This window comes from Primulina eburnea, chromosome 2 (assembly GCF_022965805.1).
Source record: "Primulina eburnea isolate SZY01 chromosome 2, ASM2296580v1, whole genome shotgun sequence".
Lineage (NCBI taxonomy): Eukaryota > Viridiplantae > Streptophyta > Magnoliopsida > Lamiales > Gesneriaceae > Primulina > Primulina eburnea.
This window is the reverse complement of record NC_133102.1, coordinates 33,949,945-33,968,820: the sequence shown is the minus strand read 5'-3', so window position 1 is coordinate 33,968,820 and position 18,876 is coordinate 33,949,945. Positions and strand designations below refer to the sequence as shown.

At 36.0% G+C, this 18,876-nt stretch overlaps 1 protein-coding gene across 1 annotated transcript; it reads left to right on the top strand.

Moving 5' to 3' along the window:
* The first annotated feature begins 4,919 nt into the window (after positions 1-4,919).
* LOC140824234 (protein FAR1-RELATED SEQUENCE 5-like) lies at positions 4,920-7,112 on the top strand. Its single transcript, XM_073185829.1, has one exon. The coding sequence runs from the start codon at positions 4,920-4,922 to the stop codon at positions 7,110-7,112; it is 2,193 nt and encodes a 730-aa protein (XP_073041930.1).
* Positions 7,113-18,876: the final 11,764 nt, after the last annotated feature.

The following is an 18,876-nucleotide window of genomic DNA, read 5'->3' as shown; positions in this document are numbered from 1 at the left end:
CTTGTGTCTGTTATATTCCGATCCAGCCATGAACACCACCAAGTTTTCGTTTCTTTTTGCTCTTGTTTTTTCAGTTGCTACTCACTCGTTTTTATGAATTTCGTGCAAGGGGTTTCTATTAGGTTGATGCTGAGGGACTTTCCAGAGCAGGTTTGTGCAGTCTTGGAGCTGGTGTAAGGTTTGGACAGTTTTGGGAGGGGGCCCAGAGTTGTAGGAGTGAAGGGTTTTCTTGTTTTGGGGTGGTGATCGGGGGAGAGGTTGAGAAAGCGGCGCGAGGGCTAAACCAAGCCACGTACTAGGCCCTGGTGGGCTGGAGACACGGCTTGGGGAGGCTTGAAAGATGCTGGATCTGTCCTCAAAGTAGTTTGATTGAGTCCAAGCGCTAGGGGGTAGTCGCGGGTGAGGGCTTGGTTTATTTTCTCGGCTCTTCGCAGGATATATTGCATGGGGCTGAGTCTGTGGGTAAGTTAGGTCCAGTAGAGTCTAGTCTTGGTTCCTAACGGCTGGATTCGGGCTGGTCGGGGTGGTTAGCATGTTAGAGTCGGGTTTTGGGGAGGATGATCTCGAGATCTTGTTTCTGGAATTTCCAGCAGCTCGTTGGTCGTATATTTGAGGTCCTATGGATCTGGTTTGTGGTTTTTAGAGCGTCTTCGATGTTTATTGGGTGTGGTAAAAGTTTGGAAAAATTCGGTTAAGTTTCGAGTCGGTTCGGGTTAAAACCGAGACCCCGGTTCAAGTTTTAAAACGAATCGGTTAAGTTCTGATGTTAGCTCGAGTTTACGCCTAAGATTGCTTTTATAAATGTTTTGGGACATTTTAAGGAGTTTGGTAAGCTTCAGGTCAATTTTAGAGGTATATGGGTGAAACGATAATTTTGGGTTTTCCTGGGGCAAAATGGTCATTTTGCACCTGGGGTGAGATTTTGGTTCTGACAGCGCCCTGAGCACAAATCTTATGATATTTTAAATGTTCATGCATCATGCATGATTCACTATTTATAAGATTTTATGAAGATATACGCTGCATGCTTGTATTTAAAAGAAATTGTATTTGTGCATGATTTTTATAAGTGATGTAAATGATGATGTTTTGAATGATGGGAATTAGTTGTGACTACGAAGTATATGTAAATGTTTAAGATGTATATGAAAATGCTGATGATGAGGCCTATGCACAGTGGATGGGTAGTGCTGTTACTGATGTCGGACAGCCGCCAAGTACTGCGGTTTTATGTATGATGGAACCATCATAAATGATGATATATGATAGTCACCTCTAATGAACTGAATTCACCAATGATGAATGATCGATGATGAATGATGAATGATGAGCTGTTTTGACACGTCACGATTGCATATGACATGTTTATATTAAGCCTTTAAAGTTCATGAAAGATATGTTGAATATGATATTTTTTAATGTTGTGTGCTATGTATATGTATTTGCTATTAACGGTGCAGGTGTGTTGAGTCTTTAGACTCACTAGGCATATGTGATTCAGGTGAGTCGATGTCGAGAAGACTGGAGGTGCTGGACTCTGAGTCAGTAGGGTTGATGGCGAAACGACCCGATGACCTATGATTTTTCTGCACACTATGATTTTATGTTTTGGAGAGGATACGATGGTTTTATGTGTTGTTTTGGGTAATTGCTTATGATAATCTTTAAATGATGTTTATAAGTAGGATTGCATGCATGCAATTTATTTAAATGGTTATTTTCAATTGAGAGCTTTTAAAATAAAAAAAAATATTTCCGCACTTTTAAAACGAGTAGACGTTTCAGAGTCCATGTAAGACTCTCGCATTGTATTATTGTATATCATAGTTTGATCTTTAATAATATGTAATTATCTTTATATTAGTCATATCATTGAGTATGTTAGTTATATAATTGAAAATGAAAGAGGAAAATAAGAGGATGAAATGAAGGTTCGGATTATTATTTGATTTATGTTTGAAATGTATGTTACAACTACAGTGGTTAAACGACATCAGTTATGGTTTCTAGCATAATAATTTGAGTACAAATGAGATGAAACAAATTTCATTAGAAAGCTAATATATAGCATTACAACTTTTATGTTTTGACTTTTGTCCAAATCATTTCAGAAGTAATGGCAAAATCACTCAGAAATGTATATTATATATTAAAGTTTATACACTGACACTGTTTAATAGCTAGTGAGAAACCTAGTTTCAAAGTCGGATTTGAATTATATTGCAATTTCAATGTTACTGATCAAGAAACTTGGCCTTGAAAACATCTCATATGACTTCAAAATGAGATGAATTCACTAGTTTGTAGTAGGGGACGATTATGGTTGCAAAATATTATTCTAAATTTTCTACTTTACTGAAATATGCACCTCTTGTAGCTGCAAACCCGGAAGCTAAATATAACAGGTTTGTGAATGGTTTACAACTTACTATATATAATTTTATTATTTCTGATTTGCCTACTACCTAGGAAGAAGTGGTTGAACGAGACAAGGTGATATGAATCTGACCACGCATTACATGGGAATATTTGAAAAAAATTTCAAAATGCTTTGTTGTCTCAAATGTACAAGCTCAATGGTGATTGAAGATGAAGCATCAAATCTATTCAAGCAATTAAAGGAGTTTAATGGAGCACTTAGTGTTATCATATCGAGCAATCAAGCATTGGAGTTCAAATTGACCAGGGAGAAAAACAGCTGACCAGCACCTATACAACACGAACACGCACCTGTGCGCCTCACCTGGAAGAATAAATGTGCGCACAGACAAAACCAGACACATAGCTGCGACCTTGTATGGCGCAACCGCATGCCACATGTGCACTAGGTATGAGAACCGCGTGCAACGTCAAAATAAAACCCCGCGTGCACCAACACGATTTTCAGCACGCACACCTAAACACCTGGACTCGAATTTTAGAAAGAAAACCCTAAATTACGAGATTTACAAGAATTATTGCCTTTCTTATACATAAACAAAAGTTGTAAACATTAGAAAGAACATAATATTGAGTTTTTATCACATATTTGAGAATATTTTTTCTATAAAAAGCTTTGGTTTTTTTACACATTTGTGTGTTCCTAAAAATAAAATTTATAAAAGTTTCAATAATTTGTAGTGTGTCGATTTTTTGTCACGAGGATTTTCAAATATGAGTTCTTTGAAGGTTCCTTGAGATCAATTGTTTCTTTATGTTATTTATTACTATACCACGTCGTTTAGGGGTGAATATCACGCTACTTGTTTCAAAGATAAAGATCGGGGGTTACAAGAATCTTTTTGTTCATTGAATTGAGGGCTCGACTGGGGACTAGTTCGTGTTTGTCTTTCATGCATAACCATGTATGCATCATTTAGTATCATAGCTATGGCTTGCTCTGACATTTGATAATATGAGAAAGGTTTTGAAACAAGTAAGTTATCGCGTTTTATTTATCAGTTTTTCTTCGTCTATTTTTTTTGTTATTTGTTTCCTTGTTTCGCAAGAATTCTCTTAGAAATCTTGTATTATAGCCATCTTGTGTTCATAAATCTTACGATTTTTGAATTTCTTTTGTCGTTTTTCATTGTTTTTGTCGAACAAGTTTCTCCATTCTGGTCGTACAAATTGTCAAAAAAAAAGGAGAGTTTTTTCGATAAAAAAGAAGGAGATCATTTTTTTAAAAAAAAAGAGGACCGAAAAACTGTAGGGATATTGATCTATACAAAAAAAAAAAGATAGTGTTTGAATTATAGTGCTTGAATCTTAGCATTAAAATTCTTCTTTTTGTGTCCGAGTCATATCCGGATTTTTAGATTTAATTTTTCTTTTGCAGTCCAAATGAGTAAATTTGCAAGATCGCGTAGTTTGAACTTGTGAGTTTGATGTACACAAGCTACAAATCCTAAAGTGTACACTTCGAGAGAAATATCAAATTTGAGTGAAATACTTAAGTGCGAGCATTTATTCTTTGGATTGACTTGTGAGTAATTGTAGTGTGGACAAAAAAAAAGAAGAAATAATAGAGTTTGAGTGAATTTTGTTTGGAGTGACTAGTGAGATTTGGGTGAGGTATATATATATATATATATATATATATATATATATATATATATATATATATATATATATATATATATATAGAGGGATGATACCCTGCACCCAAGGGTGCAGGGTATCCGTGGGCGACAGCTCAGGTGCATTTTTTTTTTTAAAAAAATTGTAACCGGAATTAGCGACGGTTTATTAAAACCGTCGCTAAATGTCTACTGTTTAAAAAAAATAACCGGACATAGCGACGGTTTAGTACAAACCATCGCTAAATGGTTACTTTTTTTAAAAAAATAACCGGACATAGCGACGGTTTATTACAAACCGTCGCTAAATGTCTACTTTCTAAAAAAAATAACCGGACATAGCGACGGTTTATTACAAACCGTCGCTAAATGTCTAATTTTTAGACAAAACCCGTCCAACCCAGCGCCCCACACAGAAAAGTAAACTCGATTTCACCCAAATCTCGTACGCCTCAAAACCTAGCGCCCCACAACACACAATTAATTTTTTTTCCAGATCTCGTGCGCGTCAAATCCCAAGGTAACTCGATGTTGTTCGAAAATTTCTCACTTTCGGTAGAATTTGTGCGTGAATGCTCGTAACATCGATTCCTTTATGGCCTCTTCTCAATTTGTGCGTGAATGCTCCTAAAATCGATTCCTTTAGTTTGTTTCCTACCTATGGAATGGCATTATATGCTCTTTTATTAGCCATAATATTAGACTGATGTTAGATGTTAAGCATATTTGGATGTATGCATCTTTTCTGCAATGTCCATTGCCTCGTTACTTCACAGTTTGCTTGAAACCTCACAATTTTAATGAATAAAAAGGAATTTCAATATGTAAGCAAAATTAGTTTTGTTCATTTCATATTGTAGAATGGAAGAAAACAGCGGCGATGAACTGTCGTACATTCCCCAAGTTGGAGACAATCAAAAGCCAGAAATAGGTATGAAATTCGAATCTTTAGAGGAGGCGTTTTCGTTCTACAACCAATACGCACGAGAATCTGGTTTTAGTACGAGATTGAGCAAAAGCAAAAAAAGTAAGAAAACAAATGAAGTTATCTGGAAAAAATTTGTATGCTTTAAAGAAGGACATACAGATGCAATAAGATGGAGTAAACAATCAAAAAGTGATGAACCAGTAAAGGAAAGAGCTCGTGGTGAGATTAGAACTGGATGTAAGTCAAAGATTTCAGTTGTGAAGGAACAAACTGGTGTAGGTTGGGTTGTTAGTACCTTCGTAGAAAGTCATAATCATCCACTATCAACTCCTTCAAAGGTGCATTTGTTACGCTCACATCGTACTGTTTCTGCAGTAAAGAAAGCACTAACTCAACAGTTTGCTGAAGCGAATGTACCTACTTGTCAACAAATGCGATTGTTTGAAATAGAGTCTGGAGGGCCTGAACATGTAGGTTGCACGGAAAGAGATATAAGAAACTACGAGAAAACGCTTAGGAATGAGCACAAGGGTATTGATGCCGAAACATTGATTGATTTCTTTCTGTCTGAGAAAGACAAGAGTTCAACTTTCTTTTTTGATTACGAGACAGATTCAGACAATAGATTTATTCGTTGTTTTTGGGCGGATCCTGTGTCACGGAGGGCATACACTGCATTTGGTGATGTAGTGGTGTTTGATACAACATATAACACCAACAAATATGGGATGATTTTTGCACCATTTGTAGGAGTTAATCATCATCATCAAACCATTGTTTTCGGTTGTGGATTTTTGAGTGATGAGAAAACTGATTCCTTTGTTTGGTTGCTTAATAAGTTTCTAGAAGCCATGCCTAAAGGAGCACCAAACTTGATCATAACTGACCAGGATCCTGCTATGACGAAAGCCATTGGTGAAGTTTTCCCTAAAACAATTCATCGATATTGTTTGTGGCACATTCTAAACAAATTCCCAGATAAATTGAACTCGACGACTTTTCGTGACCACTATCAAAGCATAAAAAATGTCATTGTACATTCTACGACTTCTATTGAATTTGAGAGATCATGGGAAGAGGTTATGAATTGTGCTGACTTGGTAGAAAATGATTGGCTGTCATTGATGTATGAGTTGCGACATAAGTGGGTGCCGGCATATTTCAACCATGTATTTTCTGCTGGAATGTCAAGTAGCCAGAGGTCTGAAAGTTCACATTCATTTTTCAAGAAGTACGTATGTAGCAATAACTCGTTGATGGATTTCGTAATTCGTTTCAATAAGGCACTTCGACACCAAAGACACAATGAGTTAGTTGCCGATCATACTGATTTGAACGAGCGGCCGAAGGTTAAATCGAACTGGCCAATGGAATTGCAAATGGTGAATGTATACACGAAAAACAAATGGTTGGAGTTTCAAAATGAAATTAGTCTGAGTCATGGTTATTATGTGCAACAAGCATCTATTGGAATTGAGTTTGTGGTTTACAATATCATTAATTTTCAAGGTTCTTCTTCTGCCAAACATAGGCTGCTTACGCATGACATACAAAGAGACGATATATCATGTAGTTGCATGAAATTTCAATTTGAGGGTATTCCGTGCAGGCATATGTTAGCATTTTTTCGTATCAACCAAGTTTTCCACTTACCTGATCAGTATATACTCAAACGGTGGACAAAAGATGCAAAGATTGGCGTACATTACACTATGGCTGAGCAAAATGTGGTTGACGATCCAGAAAAGTGTTTGATGTCTAGACATATGAGGCTATCTTGTAAAGCCTCAGCTTTAATTGATGTTGCATCTTTCAGTGATGAGGGGACAAAATTTTTGACTGAGCAGTTTGATTCTATTGATAGCAAAATGAAGGAGATGAATATTAATAGAACATTACGCAGTGGAATTCAAAGTAGGAGAAGCTTGGATGGAGCCATTGGTATCATTGATCCTTCTGAAATTAGAACAAAAGGACGTGGGAAGAGACTAAAATCATCGAAGGAGAAGTCAACATCAAGGGACAGACAGTGTCGTGGATGCGGGCGTCGAGGCGTGTCACATGACAAACTTAACTGTCCAAATTTGAAAGATGGGTATGTATTGATTAATATTTTGAGAAGTTAATAATTTCTTTAATATTACTACAGACGACAAAGTTCATTTATCAGGTCAACCTTCAAAAATGATAACACTGATGAGAACTCAGATGAAGAAGATTTTGGCTCAATACATGGTAACTCAAATACATAAATTATTTTATGCATTTAAATTTTGTTTATTTCATAATTTTTTTGTAATCATCGTGTACATAATTGCAGGTAGTACAAACATGTGGACAACTGGAATGGGCTTTGATGACTGAAATTAATCTGTATGAAGTTATGTTTTTGGTGCTGGTGCTTGTATGGTATTAACTTTTGATTACGTATTACCGGGGTATGCCCCGAGTAGTTGTATATTGTGTTTGTGGAGGATCGTTGTTGTGATTGTGCCTGGTTCGCATTGTTTCGTATTGGATGTTTGTTGATGGTTTTGATTTAGTCGTTTTGGTTATTTTATATTTTTCCGGTATGCCCTATTTACGGGGAGGTCATGCCGAAATTTCTATTGGGCCAAGAATTTCGTATTGCATAAAATATGGACAGTTAAATTTCTATTCATTCCTTTATGCTAAAATATGGACAGTTTTATTAATGATAGCATCCCATAAACTGTTTTTTTTTTAATAAAAAATACTTATGTTTCTCTTCAAGTTTAACATGAAGCTTATCGTGTGATTTAAAGATGTATGTGGATGCTAGTTTTTATTTGCTGAAAAATTACTAATTTTGTTACTGATATAGCCGAAAAAAAATTCCACAATTCTTAAATATTAAAAATCACATACCAACATGTCTTACGTCTTACACATTTACCAATATGTAGAAAATGACAAAAACTTGATAATGTATTTTTCAGTTAAACAAAGGTAACAATTTCCAACAACATATTTAACCATGGTCACTAAATTGTAGAGATTTCAAATTCTCGTTGGACGGGTTTTGTCTAAAAAATTAGACATTTAGCGACGGTTTATTATAAACTGTCGCTATGTCCAGTTTTTTTAAAAAGTAGACATTTAGCGACGGTTTGTAATAAACCGTCGCTATGTCCGGTTATTTTTTTTAAAAAAAGTAGACATTTAGCGACGGATTTTACTAAACCGTCGCTATGCCCGGTAATTTTTTTTAAACAGTATACATTTAGCGACGGTTTTAACAAACCATCGCTAATTCCGGTACAATTTTTTTTTTAAAAAAATGCACATGTGGAGCTGTCGCCCACGGATACCCTGCACCCAAGGGTGCAGGGTATCATCCCTCGGTATATATATATATATATATATATATATATATATATATATATCTTTCTACTAATATTTCTTGCAGGTACGACATGTCCGACAACCTTCAATTTCAAGGATGGTTTGGAGAGTTGGGAAAAACTTGGAAGAAGGAGTTTAAGTCTTTACGTGAGAAGTGTAGTCAAGTTGATGGGATAGAAGAGCGAGAAGAGTATAAGGGAATAGAGCATCATAAATTGGGATGATGATAAGCGACGTCATGAGAGTCGTAGACATGGAAGTCAGGAAGGGCATAGAGTGAGTGGTGTTAAGATGACCATTCCATCTTTCTATGGGAGAGCCGATACAAATGAGTATCTTGATTGGGAGAAGAGAATGAATTGTATATTTGGGTACATGATTATTCGGAAGCTATGAAAGTAAAACGAACTTATAGCGATTTTACCGACTCTGCTACTACTTAGTGGGATAAATTAGTGTTGGGTAGTAGAAAATGTGGAGGGGAACGTATAGTCACGTGTGATGAGTTGAAAAGGGTGATGAAGAAAATCATGGTGTTCCTTATCACTATTATAGCATAGTTGATAATAGAGATGGACGTGACTTGTATGAGGTTTCTTTGGCATCCACATGGAGGTTCAGCACAGAGGAGAAAATCATGGTTAGGGCAATGATGGATTCAAAGTTGAAGGTTACCAAGAATGAATGTCAAGGTACATCTGAAATTTTCAATACTCATACTTGTGATATTATATGTTGTTGGTGTCTAGAAGTTGGATATTATATTAATCAATTCCCAAGTGAGGCGGTGACAATAATGGATTTTCAAGTGAAGCTTGAATCCAAAATTGTAGTTGAGTTTGAATCGGATGTTGAGGATGATTGTACTCCAATGGTTGATGATTCAATATTTTGCAACAATATATGGTGGAATTTGAATTCTTAGTTGATGAGGAAGTTCCTAATATGTTTACTATGGAAGAGGAGAGTAGACAAATGAAACTTTGTTGCATACATATGTTGATGAACAATATACTTCGTTGTCCAATTGACTCCAAATAATTTCCTAGGAGTTCAATAGGAAGTTCAAATGGTGAGTAATGGTCAAAGAGAGTGTGAAATGACAGAAAGAAAGAGTGAACAAAAGAGTGAGGTGACCATAGAGAGGAAAAAAGATGAAACAGAAAAATAGGTCAAAGAAGTATAAAAGAAAACTAAATTGATGGCCCAAAAGAATGAGATTGAGATATACTTATTTTTTCACAAACACTTTCAAGTACATTTGTACAAAAAAGTTTATTCTCATTGTGATGATATAACTAGTTCAATCCCGAAAAATTTTGTTCGAACATTTCATGTTCGCAATCTTGATTTTGATGTTAACAAAACTTGTTATTTTGTTTCTAATGATTATACCTGAGCGCGCAGAAACTGATTAGGACTCAAACTAATCATTTATTGAGCCAAAACTGAAGCAATCGAAGAATGCAAACTGAAAGTACCAACTGATTAATCAAACTAAACCAGTTCAACTGATGAATTGTAAACCAGTTCAATTGATTGTCCAGCTAATAGTTGGTTCAATAGAAGATTTCAGAAGCCCGGCCAGTTTATGAAGAGTTCAACTAATGAAAAGCCAGCTGACCAGTTCAACTGGAAGAGTAAAATTAGTTCCACTGACGAGTCAACTGATTTCACAAGCCCAACTGAAGAGAAGTTCAGATGACCAGTTCAGAGCATCAGTTAGAACCAATCAGTTGTAGAACACGACAAGCTTATTCTATGGAATCCAGCTGTGCACAAAGATATTTGTCCAGTCAAAGGACAATAATAGAGGTTGCATCAATGTTTAAAGCCTAAACGTTCCAGAATGGCTGTCGGAAAGTACAAACACATTTCGAGGAACAAATTCAAAATGCATCGGATACAATAATTAAGTCTCACTGTATGATCAAGCTTAGCGCCTATAAATAGAAGATGAAGATTAGTGCAGACATAAATGAACGAGAGGTGAAAAACAAGAGAGAAAAGAAAGGGCACGCTTATTTCATATAATCTTACAAAGAAGCAATCAGCCTAGTCGAGGGAACATTCCAAATTTATATCAGCTTAGTATAGAAGCTCATTTTCCTCAGTGTGTGAGAACATATTTTGAATTGTTTTCATAGATCAGTTCTCACACACACACACCACCACTCAAATACCGTCTTGAATAAAGACGTAAAACTTGTGTATGTAGTCTTTGACACATAGACGTTAAACAAGTGTTGGCTGGAAGGTGATGTCTTCAGTCTAGACTAAGAGTTCAGTTAGGCAGTGGGTAAGTTCAGCTGATATCATTTCAGTTATGTCCATAGATGAACTAATAGAAGCCATAACTGATTCCACGTATTTCAGTCGATCAGTTTACACAAGTCATTGGAGTTTAAAATCTTTCTATTTTTCTTAACTAATGATTACTTCGAGTGTTTTCCACTTCGTTTGAAACTAAACTCGATCTAATTTATCGGTGTATACATTCTTAGAACACGAGCTATTGCACCTCCGTTGAGAATATTGTGTTTGAAGCACCCTCGCAGGTGCCCAAACCGATCTATCAAATTTTATTTCTTCTTTGCAGAATTATGGAGGAGTCATGATGAGGAGCCAAATGAGTGTCAAAGATGAGGAGCCACTTTCAAGGAATACACCTATTTCCATCGAGCCGCCCTCGAGCCACCTTGGACCAGACCCCGTCTAGACCTCCTAGGGACCCTACTGGACTACCTCGAGCCATCTTACATGCTGCACACAACCATCAACGTAGGCCATGTTGAAAACACACCAAACCCATGCGTATTCCCCCTTGCGCCCTAGCCCTTACCCTCTGGCCTTTAACCCATGACTCTATCCTAACTAGGACACCCTCTGACCATAACTCAAGCCTCTAGTATGAGCCCAGGATCATGCGTTTAGCCCCTATTCCAAACCCGACCAAAATGTTCCCTATGCTCCATGAAAAACCATAACAATGACTCAATCAGTTCCCGTCTCTTCCAGGGATCCTTTCATGACTCAAACCCTCTCAAAACCTTCTAGACTTCATCCCAAAAAGCCCTAAGTACAGCACCTAGCCTCTACCCCTTGAACCCTCCAAAACATGACCACCAAGCCTCCCAAAACCCTTTCCTAGGTCCATACCAGGCTGAAAAAATCGACTCATGAGCATGTTAGAATCCATAAAACACTTCTTGTAGCCTCTCGAAATCACTCCTAAACTCCCCTAATGGCAGAAATATCATTCAGCAATCACAACACTTCAAAACATGCAAGTATCTTTGAAAAATAATGGAAAATTCATTAAAAACGTGATATGAACATAAAATTCTGGTTTGTCATGCAAAATTTCATGATCATGCATAATATGATTTGAATGGTGCAAAACGAAACGTTTAAAATGTGCCTTTGCGTTAAAAACACTCGAATAGTAGATAAACGTTGCGGGGAAGTAGGTGAGCGATCAGAACAACGTTTCGATTGTTTCTTTTGCGTAAAAGTGGCGTGAATGAATAGTGCTACATATGATGAAGGATCGGTGATTGTTGGATCGAAGGAATCAAGTCAAAAAAATAGAAATTCTAGGCTACAAACTTCTCGGCTGTTTGTGTCTGTATTTAATATGTGTTTAAATGTCCTTCACGTGAATTGTGTTTGGGTGCGTGAGTTGCCAAATTTTGGGTGGAATGAAATATACTAATAAATAACTTAAACATAGTTTAGGTTTAAACAAAACTCTAATAAATAATTTGAACATTAATTAGATAATTAAATTAAATCACAAGTTTTATTTAAAAATTTAAATACTATGATCAAGATAAACTCCAATTTAAAAGATTGATATTTCTATCTTCAAAAATTGCCATAAAAAAACTTAAATTTCCACTTAAATAATAATCAAATAAATTAATTAAGGCATAAAATCATTATAAAATATTTCACAATAATTTCAAGAATTAAATCCTTACTTTTCAAAAATTAATATTTTAAAACACTTAAAATCTTATAAATCGTCTAATAATTAAATTATACCTTAAAATAGTAAAATTTGTAAATCATTTAAATTACTAATTTAGATTGGCTTAAAAATAAATATAACATTTAATCTTAGCACCTTAGTCGTCTCCGATCTTCTCCTCCGGTCTGACTTCGAATATCTGGACAGAAAATCCTTAATTTCATGAAAATGGAAATTTTTGAGGTGTTTTTACGCGCCGAGTTGTATTTTAAACTGGTAATCGATTTTTGACGAAAATAAGGACATTTTGGGAATACGGCTAATATTTTTGAAAACGTTTCTAAACAAAATAATTTTCCTACTTTATAATGGGCCGGGTCTATTATACTAGGTTATTTGGCCTAACTTTGTACCATAGTGTTTTATATCAAAACTCAAGGCTTTCAAGCTCTTTTATTCCCGTCAAACTCACGCCTCACACCAAGAAACCCTAGGACTCTTTTCTCCATCAGCTTACACAATCACACACCAGACAACCAATGCAAAATCATGTGAGTTTTGAGGAAAAAAGCAGCAACTCGTGTCCCTTGCTGCCAACATTCTTCGCTTCGCAAATTGTTTTCGTGCGTGAAATATGCAAAAGCACGCTTTAATCTTCTTTAACTCATTGTTCATACCATATTATATTTGATAATACATATGTGCATGAAAACATGATACACCTTCTTTATTTTTGTTTTTATGGCAAAATATGAACAAAACTTGAGTTTTTATGTTTTTAAATACATGTTTATGATTCACAAATGAGCTTCCATGATAGGGCTATGAGAAGGGACGTTTTTAAACATGTTTAAGGTTCCATAGGAGCATCGATAATGGCTGGACAAGATAGGGCAACATGCTGAACGAATATTTGACTTTTATGGGATTAGGGTTTTGGTTTTGAGGGCTAGGGAGGAGCAGGCCATGTGCTGCTATAAGGTCACATCCGGGGTTCCTAATAGGGTCTATTCATGGACCTAGATGTATCAAGGGCCGGCTGGTACAAGGGAAGGGCTGGAGTCGTGAGCTTAGGATGCACACAAGCTTGTAGAGTGACAGGTTGAGGGCTGTGGGTTCTAGGTTCTTCAAGCTCAGTCCTAAAGGATCTCTATGCGTTGGTCATGGTCCTAGGAGGTTTGATTAAGGTCTGTACATGATGGTTAGGGTCTAGGCTTGAAGGAGCTCATGGTATGTTTAGCTAGGGTTTGATCAAATTGTGCAGAAAATGCAGTATACGTCTTAAGCCTTTACGAGGGTCTTAAATGTCTTGATTTGAGTTTCCTATTGTAAGGTTAGGTATGATTAATCTATGGTTCAAGTTTGGTAAGGTTTGGTTAAGTTTTGAGTTGATTCGTGTTAAAACCGGGACATACGTTTAAGTTTTAAAGTGAATTGAGAAATTAGTCAAGGAGCTTACGTCAGTGAAATGTTAATGGGTTCATTTTAAGGTGTTATGTTAAATTTGGACGGATTTGGATCGTCGTTTGAAGGTCTAAGGATAAATTGAGAAAATTAGGGTTTTATGGGCAAAACGGTCATTTTACACCTGAAAAATGTTAGACGTCCTAGAAGTGCCTTGAGTGATGTAATGAATGTTAAAATGATTATTTTGAAAGTTTATGGAAATTTATGACAAAAACGATAACGCTAAAAGACGTGTTACACGCTTGGTTTTAAGGAAAAATGATATATGTGCATGAATTTTTATAAGTGAAGAAAATAATGAAAGGTTGAAGGAGGTTGCTTGATTATGGTTAATACAATGATATGTTGATATATAAGGTCAAGGCTCAGTTGACGGGTGAGAGTGTCGCTGATGTCCCCGCCACTAGCACCATGGTTATGCGTAGATGGATCCATCGACCTACAACTGATACAAAAGTCACAATTAACGATTTAAATTCAATAAAAAGAAAATGCATATGTATATGATGAAAGTAAAAATGTTATGATAATAGAAAAAGGTTTTAAGTTATGCATGTTCATGAAAAGATATTTTTTTTAAAGTATCTTTCACTGTTGCTTGTGAATGTATATATATATATATATATATATATATATATATATATATATATATATACTACTTGTTATCATGGTTAAGATTTGCTGAGTCAATAAACTCACTAGGTGTGATCGATGCATGTGAGCATGATTTGATAACGATTGAGGACTTGATAGTTGAACTGACTTGACTGATAGTGCACATAATCCGAGGACCTTTGCTAGTTTTCCGCATTATGATTACTTTAAAGATTTTATGACTCTATGCCTTGTGTTGAATCATTATAGATGCTAATTTTAAGTTCAAAACTAAAGTGTACATTTAATGAGCATTAACATGTGTTATCCCCTCTAAAATAAACAGACAATGGCATCAAAATCTATAATTGCTGATCTCAACAAGGGTGACAAACTGAATGACGACAACTATGATACTTGGTGCCATAAGATTGGGTATGTGCTTGATGAAGAAGATGCCTTAGAGGGTATCAACCAAGTCACGCAGGATCCTGGTGTGGGTAACACTGCTCAGCAGAGGAGAGAACAAGAAGCTTACCAGGAATGGAAAAAGAAAGATTCCACTTCTCGTGCAATACTGGTTAGCTCTGTGATTGATGATCTCATCCATGAATGTGAACAACATCCTACTGCTCATGACATATGGGTGTACCCGAGAGAGAAATATGAAGGTACTACTGTCACCCGTATGAGGCAATTGACTATCAAATTTGACACTTACAAGAAACAATTTGATCACAACATTAAACAACGTTTGAGAACTATGTCAAACATGATACGTTAATTGACTTCAGCTAGTCATATCCTCTCTGATGAGCAACAGGTTCAAGATTTGATCCGATCTCTTCCTGAAAAGTGGGAGCAGCTGAAAGTCAATCTGACTCATAATGATACCATTAAGACTTTCTCCGATGCTGCTCGCCATGTTGAACTTGAGGATGAGTGGCTTGGTGCTGCTAAGTCTGTTATTTTGGCTGAATCTAGTTCCAAGAAAGCTTTGGGCTTTAAACGCTTTAAGAACTGGAAGAAAAACAAGAAAGGGAAGAATATTGTGGAAGGGTTCAAGAAGAAAAACTTCAAGCCAAAAAAAGAAAGATAAAAACAAAATGAAGTACTACAATTGCCAAGCATTTGGTCATTTCACTCGTGAGTGACCTGAGCCTAAAAAGGGAGCACTTACTAACGCTTTTGTGAAGACTATATGTGTCTCTAATACTGTATTACTAACTGATTCTTATCCTGTGTGGATTGTAGACTTAGGAGCAACATACCATGTAACTAGAGATCATGAAGCGTTTGTAGAATTTCGTCGAGTTCCTCGTGGAACGAGATGGATATATGTAGGAAATAATACAAAAGTTGAAGTCAGAGGCATCGGTACTTGCAAACTAGAGTTTCACGGTGGCCGAACTCTTATCTTAAATGATGTCCTCTATGCACCATAGATTCGAAGAAATCTAGTATTTGTTGTTCTTCTAACACTTGGATTCACTTCGAATTTTATTAGTAATCTTTGTTCGCATCTAATATGGCAATATATATTATGGTTGTGAATATCTTAGGAATGGTTTTATCGTGTTGGATTGTGACAGACAAATGTTTAACTATTATGTTGATTGTTGTGTTTCGTTAAATGTTTGTTCATCTAGTAATGCAAATGTGGATGCTTACATTTGGCATGCTAGACTAGGTCACATTGGGAAAGATAGGATGAATCGACTAATAAAAACAGAACTTTTAGGTTCTCTGTCTAAACTTGATTGGTTGGATTTTAAACACTGTCTTGCTAGTAAAATGACACGAAAACCATTTGAAAAAGAAATTACGGCAAAATTTCCATTGAAATTGATCCATTCATACATATGTGGTCCAACAAATGTGAAGGCTAGACATAGAGCTTCTTACTTCATTACATTTATAGATGATTTCACTCGTTATGGTCATGTCTATTTGATTTCACATAAATCTGAAGCATTGGAATGTTTTGGACGTTATGCAAATGAATTAGAAAATCAAATGGATAAGACAATAAAGGCCTTGAGAACTGACAGAGGCCGAGAATATCTGTCTGATCAATTTAAGGATCTATGTAATGAAAAAGGAATAATTAGAAAATTGACCATTCCTACACAACTCAGCAAAATGGTGTTGATAAAAGAAGGAATAAAACATTGTTAGACATGATAATGTCCATGATGGCGCAATCTAATTTGCCTATTTCCTTTTGGGGAGATGCTTTATTAACTGCGACCTATATACTAAACAAGGTGCCTTCAAATCAGTTCTGCAGAGCCCAAAAATCAGTACACGTAAAGCCCATGCATTTATTTATTTGTTAAATCATTTAATTAATTTTAATAACGATTTTTAATGATGCATGATTTATGAAATTGCATTATTTTAGATTATTCATGTTAATGTGATGCACGTTAAAATGTTTTCTTGAGTTTCATGTTTCAGGCGATTATTCGATGCGGGATCGAAAAAAAGAGACCGGCGACAATTTTGGCAATTTTAAAAATTGGTATTTTATTTTAAGTTAGGATTGGGACATTTAAATGGTTTATTTAGTTTTTAACAATTTAAAGGTTAATTTATTTATTTAGTGATTTTAGGATTTTAAAACTTTTAAAGTTTAGCAATTGTGCATTTTATTTTAAATTAAGGGATTTTATTAGATGTAAGGCTCGAGAATTTGATTACCGTAATCTGAAATGATTTGGGTATATTTACCGTAATCTGAGATTAATCTGGGATGATTTCTTGATTAATTGAAGTGATTATAGACGGAACGGAGTGGATCGGGAAAGACGAGAAAAGACGCGAATTATGTGCGAGGGAAATGCCATGCGCGCACATGCGCGATCTAGTGCGCACACATGCGCGGTTTTGGCGAGGTGTCCAGTAGCTAAAAATAGGATTCCAGAAAATCTCGCGCACAAGCGCGGAAGTAAGGTGCGCATATGCGTGAGTTGATGTATGCGGAGACAGTAGGTCTCGCGCATATGCGCGATGTCAGTGCGCGCATATGCGCGAGTAGTCCAGTAGCCCGGAAAGTACTTCCGGCGCATATGCGCGGATCTGCGCGCGGCATGCAGAACAAGAACAAGCCACTTGCCCTTACATGTGAAACGTGTGTATATATATATATATATATATATATATATATATATAGACAAACGTGATTCAGTAATGAAGAAAAAAAGAAACGAGCAAAGGTCGAGGAGGTTTACCAGAAATCCTTACGCCTTTTTATTTTGATCCGTCCGTTTGATTTTCAATCTGAGTACAATACCGAGTTCCTGTCAACGCAGGCTACAACTGAACGTAAGTGTTATTACGTTTAGATATGATTTGAAATTGTGATATTGTCAGAACTGAATATGAATCATATATGATGTTCTTGATATAATAGACATCGTATAATTGAAGTCAGACTGAAGAACAGATAGTGTATGTAATTGTTATGATTTTCGGAATCGATTTGACTGAGATTTCATATCAGATTTGTATTGTTATTGAGATTATGAGTTGAACTGATACTGATTATGAGTTCTGGTATTATATCTGTGATGTTGGGACTGACGGGATTATCGAGACTGTATTGTTATGCCGTCAAAACATCAGTTGATTGATATTGATCAGATTCGGTATTGATTTAGATTGTATTGTGTACCGTATGTTGATTGACATCGATTAGAACGTATTTATATTTGAATATTGATCAGAACATGTTCCGAATTGAGTCATATATTGATATTGTGTCTGTTCGGTATTATTATTACCAGATTGGGAATGGACAGAGTTGGATTCGGGACTTCTTCTTCTTCTGAGCGAGAAGATAAATGTATAAATTAATGTTGAGTTGGATTGCACAACTCGAGTGAGGTTTGACTCGAGTCTCTCTACATCACATACGCTAATTATTGCATTGATATTTGCGATTGATGAGATTGATGTTTGTAGACTATTGATTCATAGACCATGTATGTATTGACTACTGATTCGATAGTCATCGGCTGATTCGCCTAGTTACTGTATGCATGTATTGACTGCTGATTCGCTAGTCATTGGCTGATTCTCCAAGTTACCGGCTGATTCGTCTGGCTATCGGCTTATTCGCCTAGTCCCTGACTGATTCCTCTGATTATTGGCTGATTCGCTTAATCTTTGACTGATTCGTCAATTCTGTGGCTGTTTCGCCCAGACACTGGATATAGGAATTATATCGATGCCGTTTAGGGTTGAGTCATTCCTATCGACTGAGATTCGATATAATTCTCAATATTCAAAATCGGGATCCCTCGATTAGGAATGAGTCGATTCTGAGACGACGCGTTGTTTGAGTCAAGTCTGATATGACTAGTTGATTTACAGTTTTGATATCATACATGTTTGTTGATTGGCTGGATGTTAATGATATTTTTTATATGCTTTTGTATATGTTTTTATATGATTGCATGTTTACATTGTTTATACTGAGATATATT

What these genes read in the sequence shown, in the direction of transcription:
- LOC140824234 (XM_073185829.1), top strand. Translation starts at nt 4,920, where the DNA reads ATGGAAGAAAACAGCGGCGATGAACTGTCGTACATTCCCCAAGTTGGA.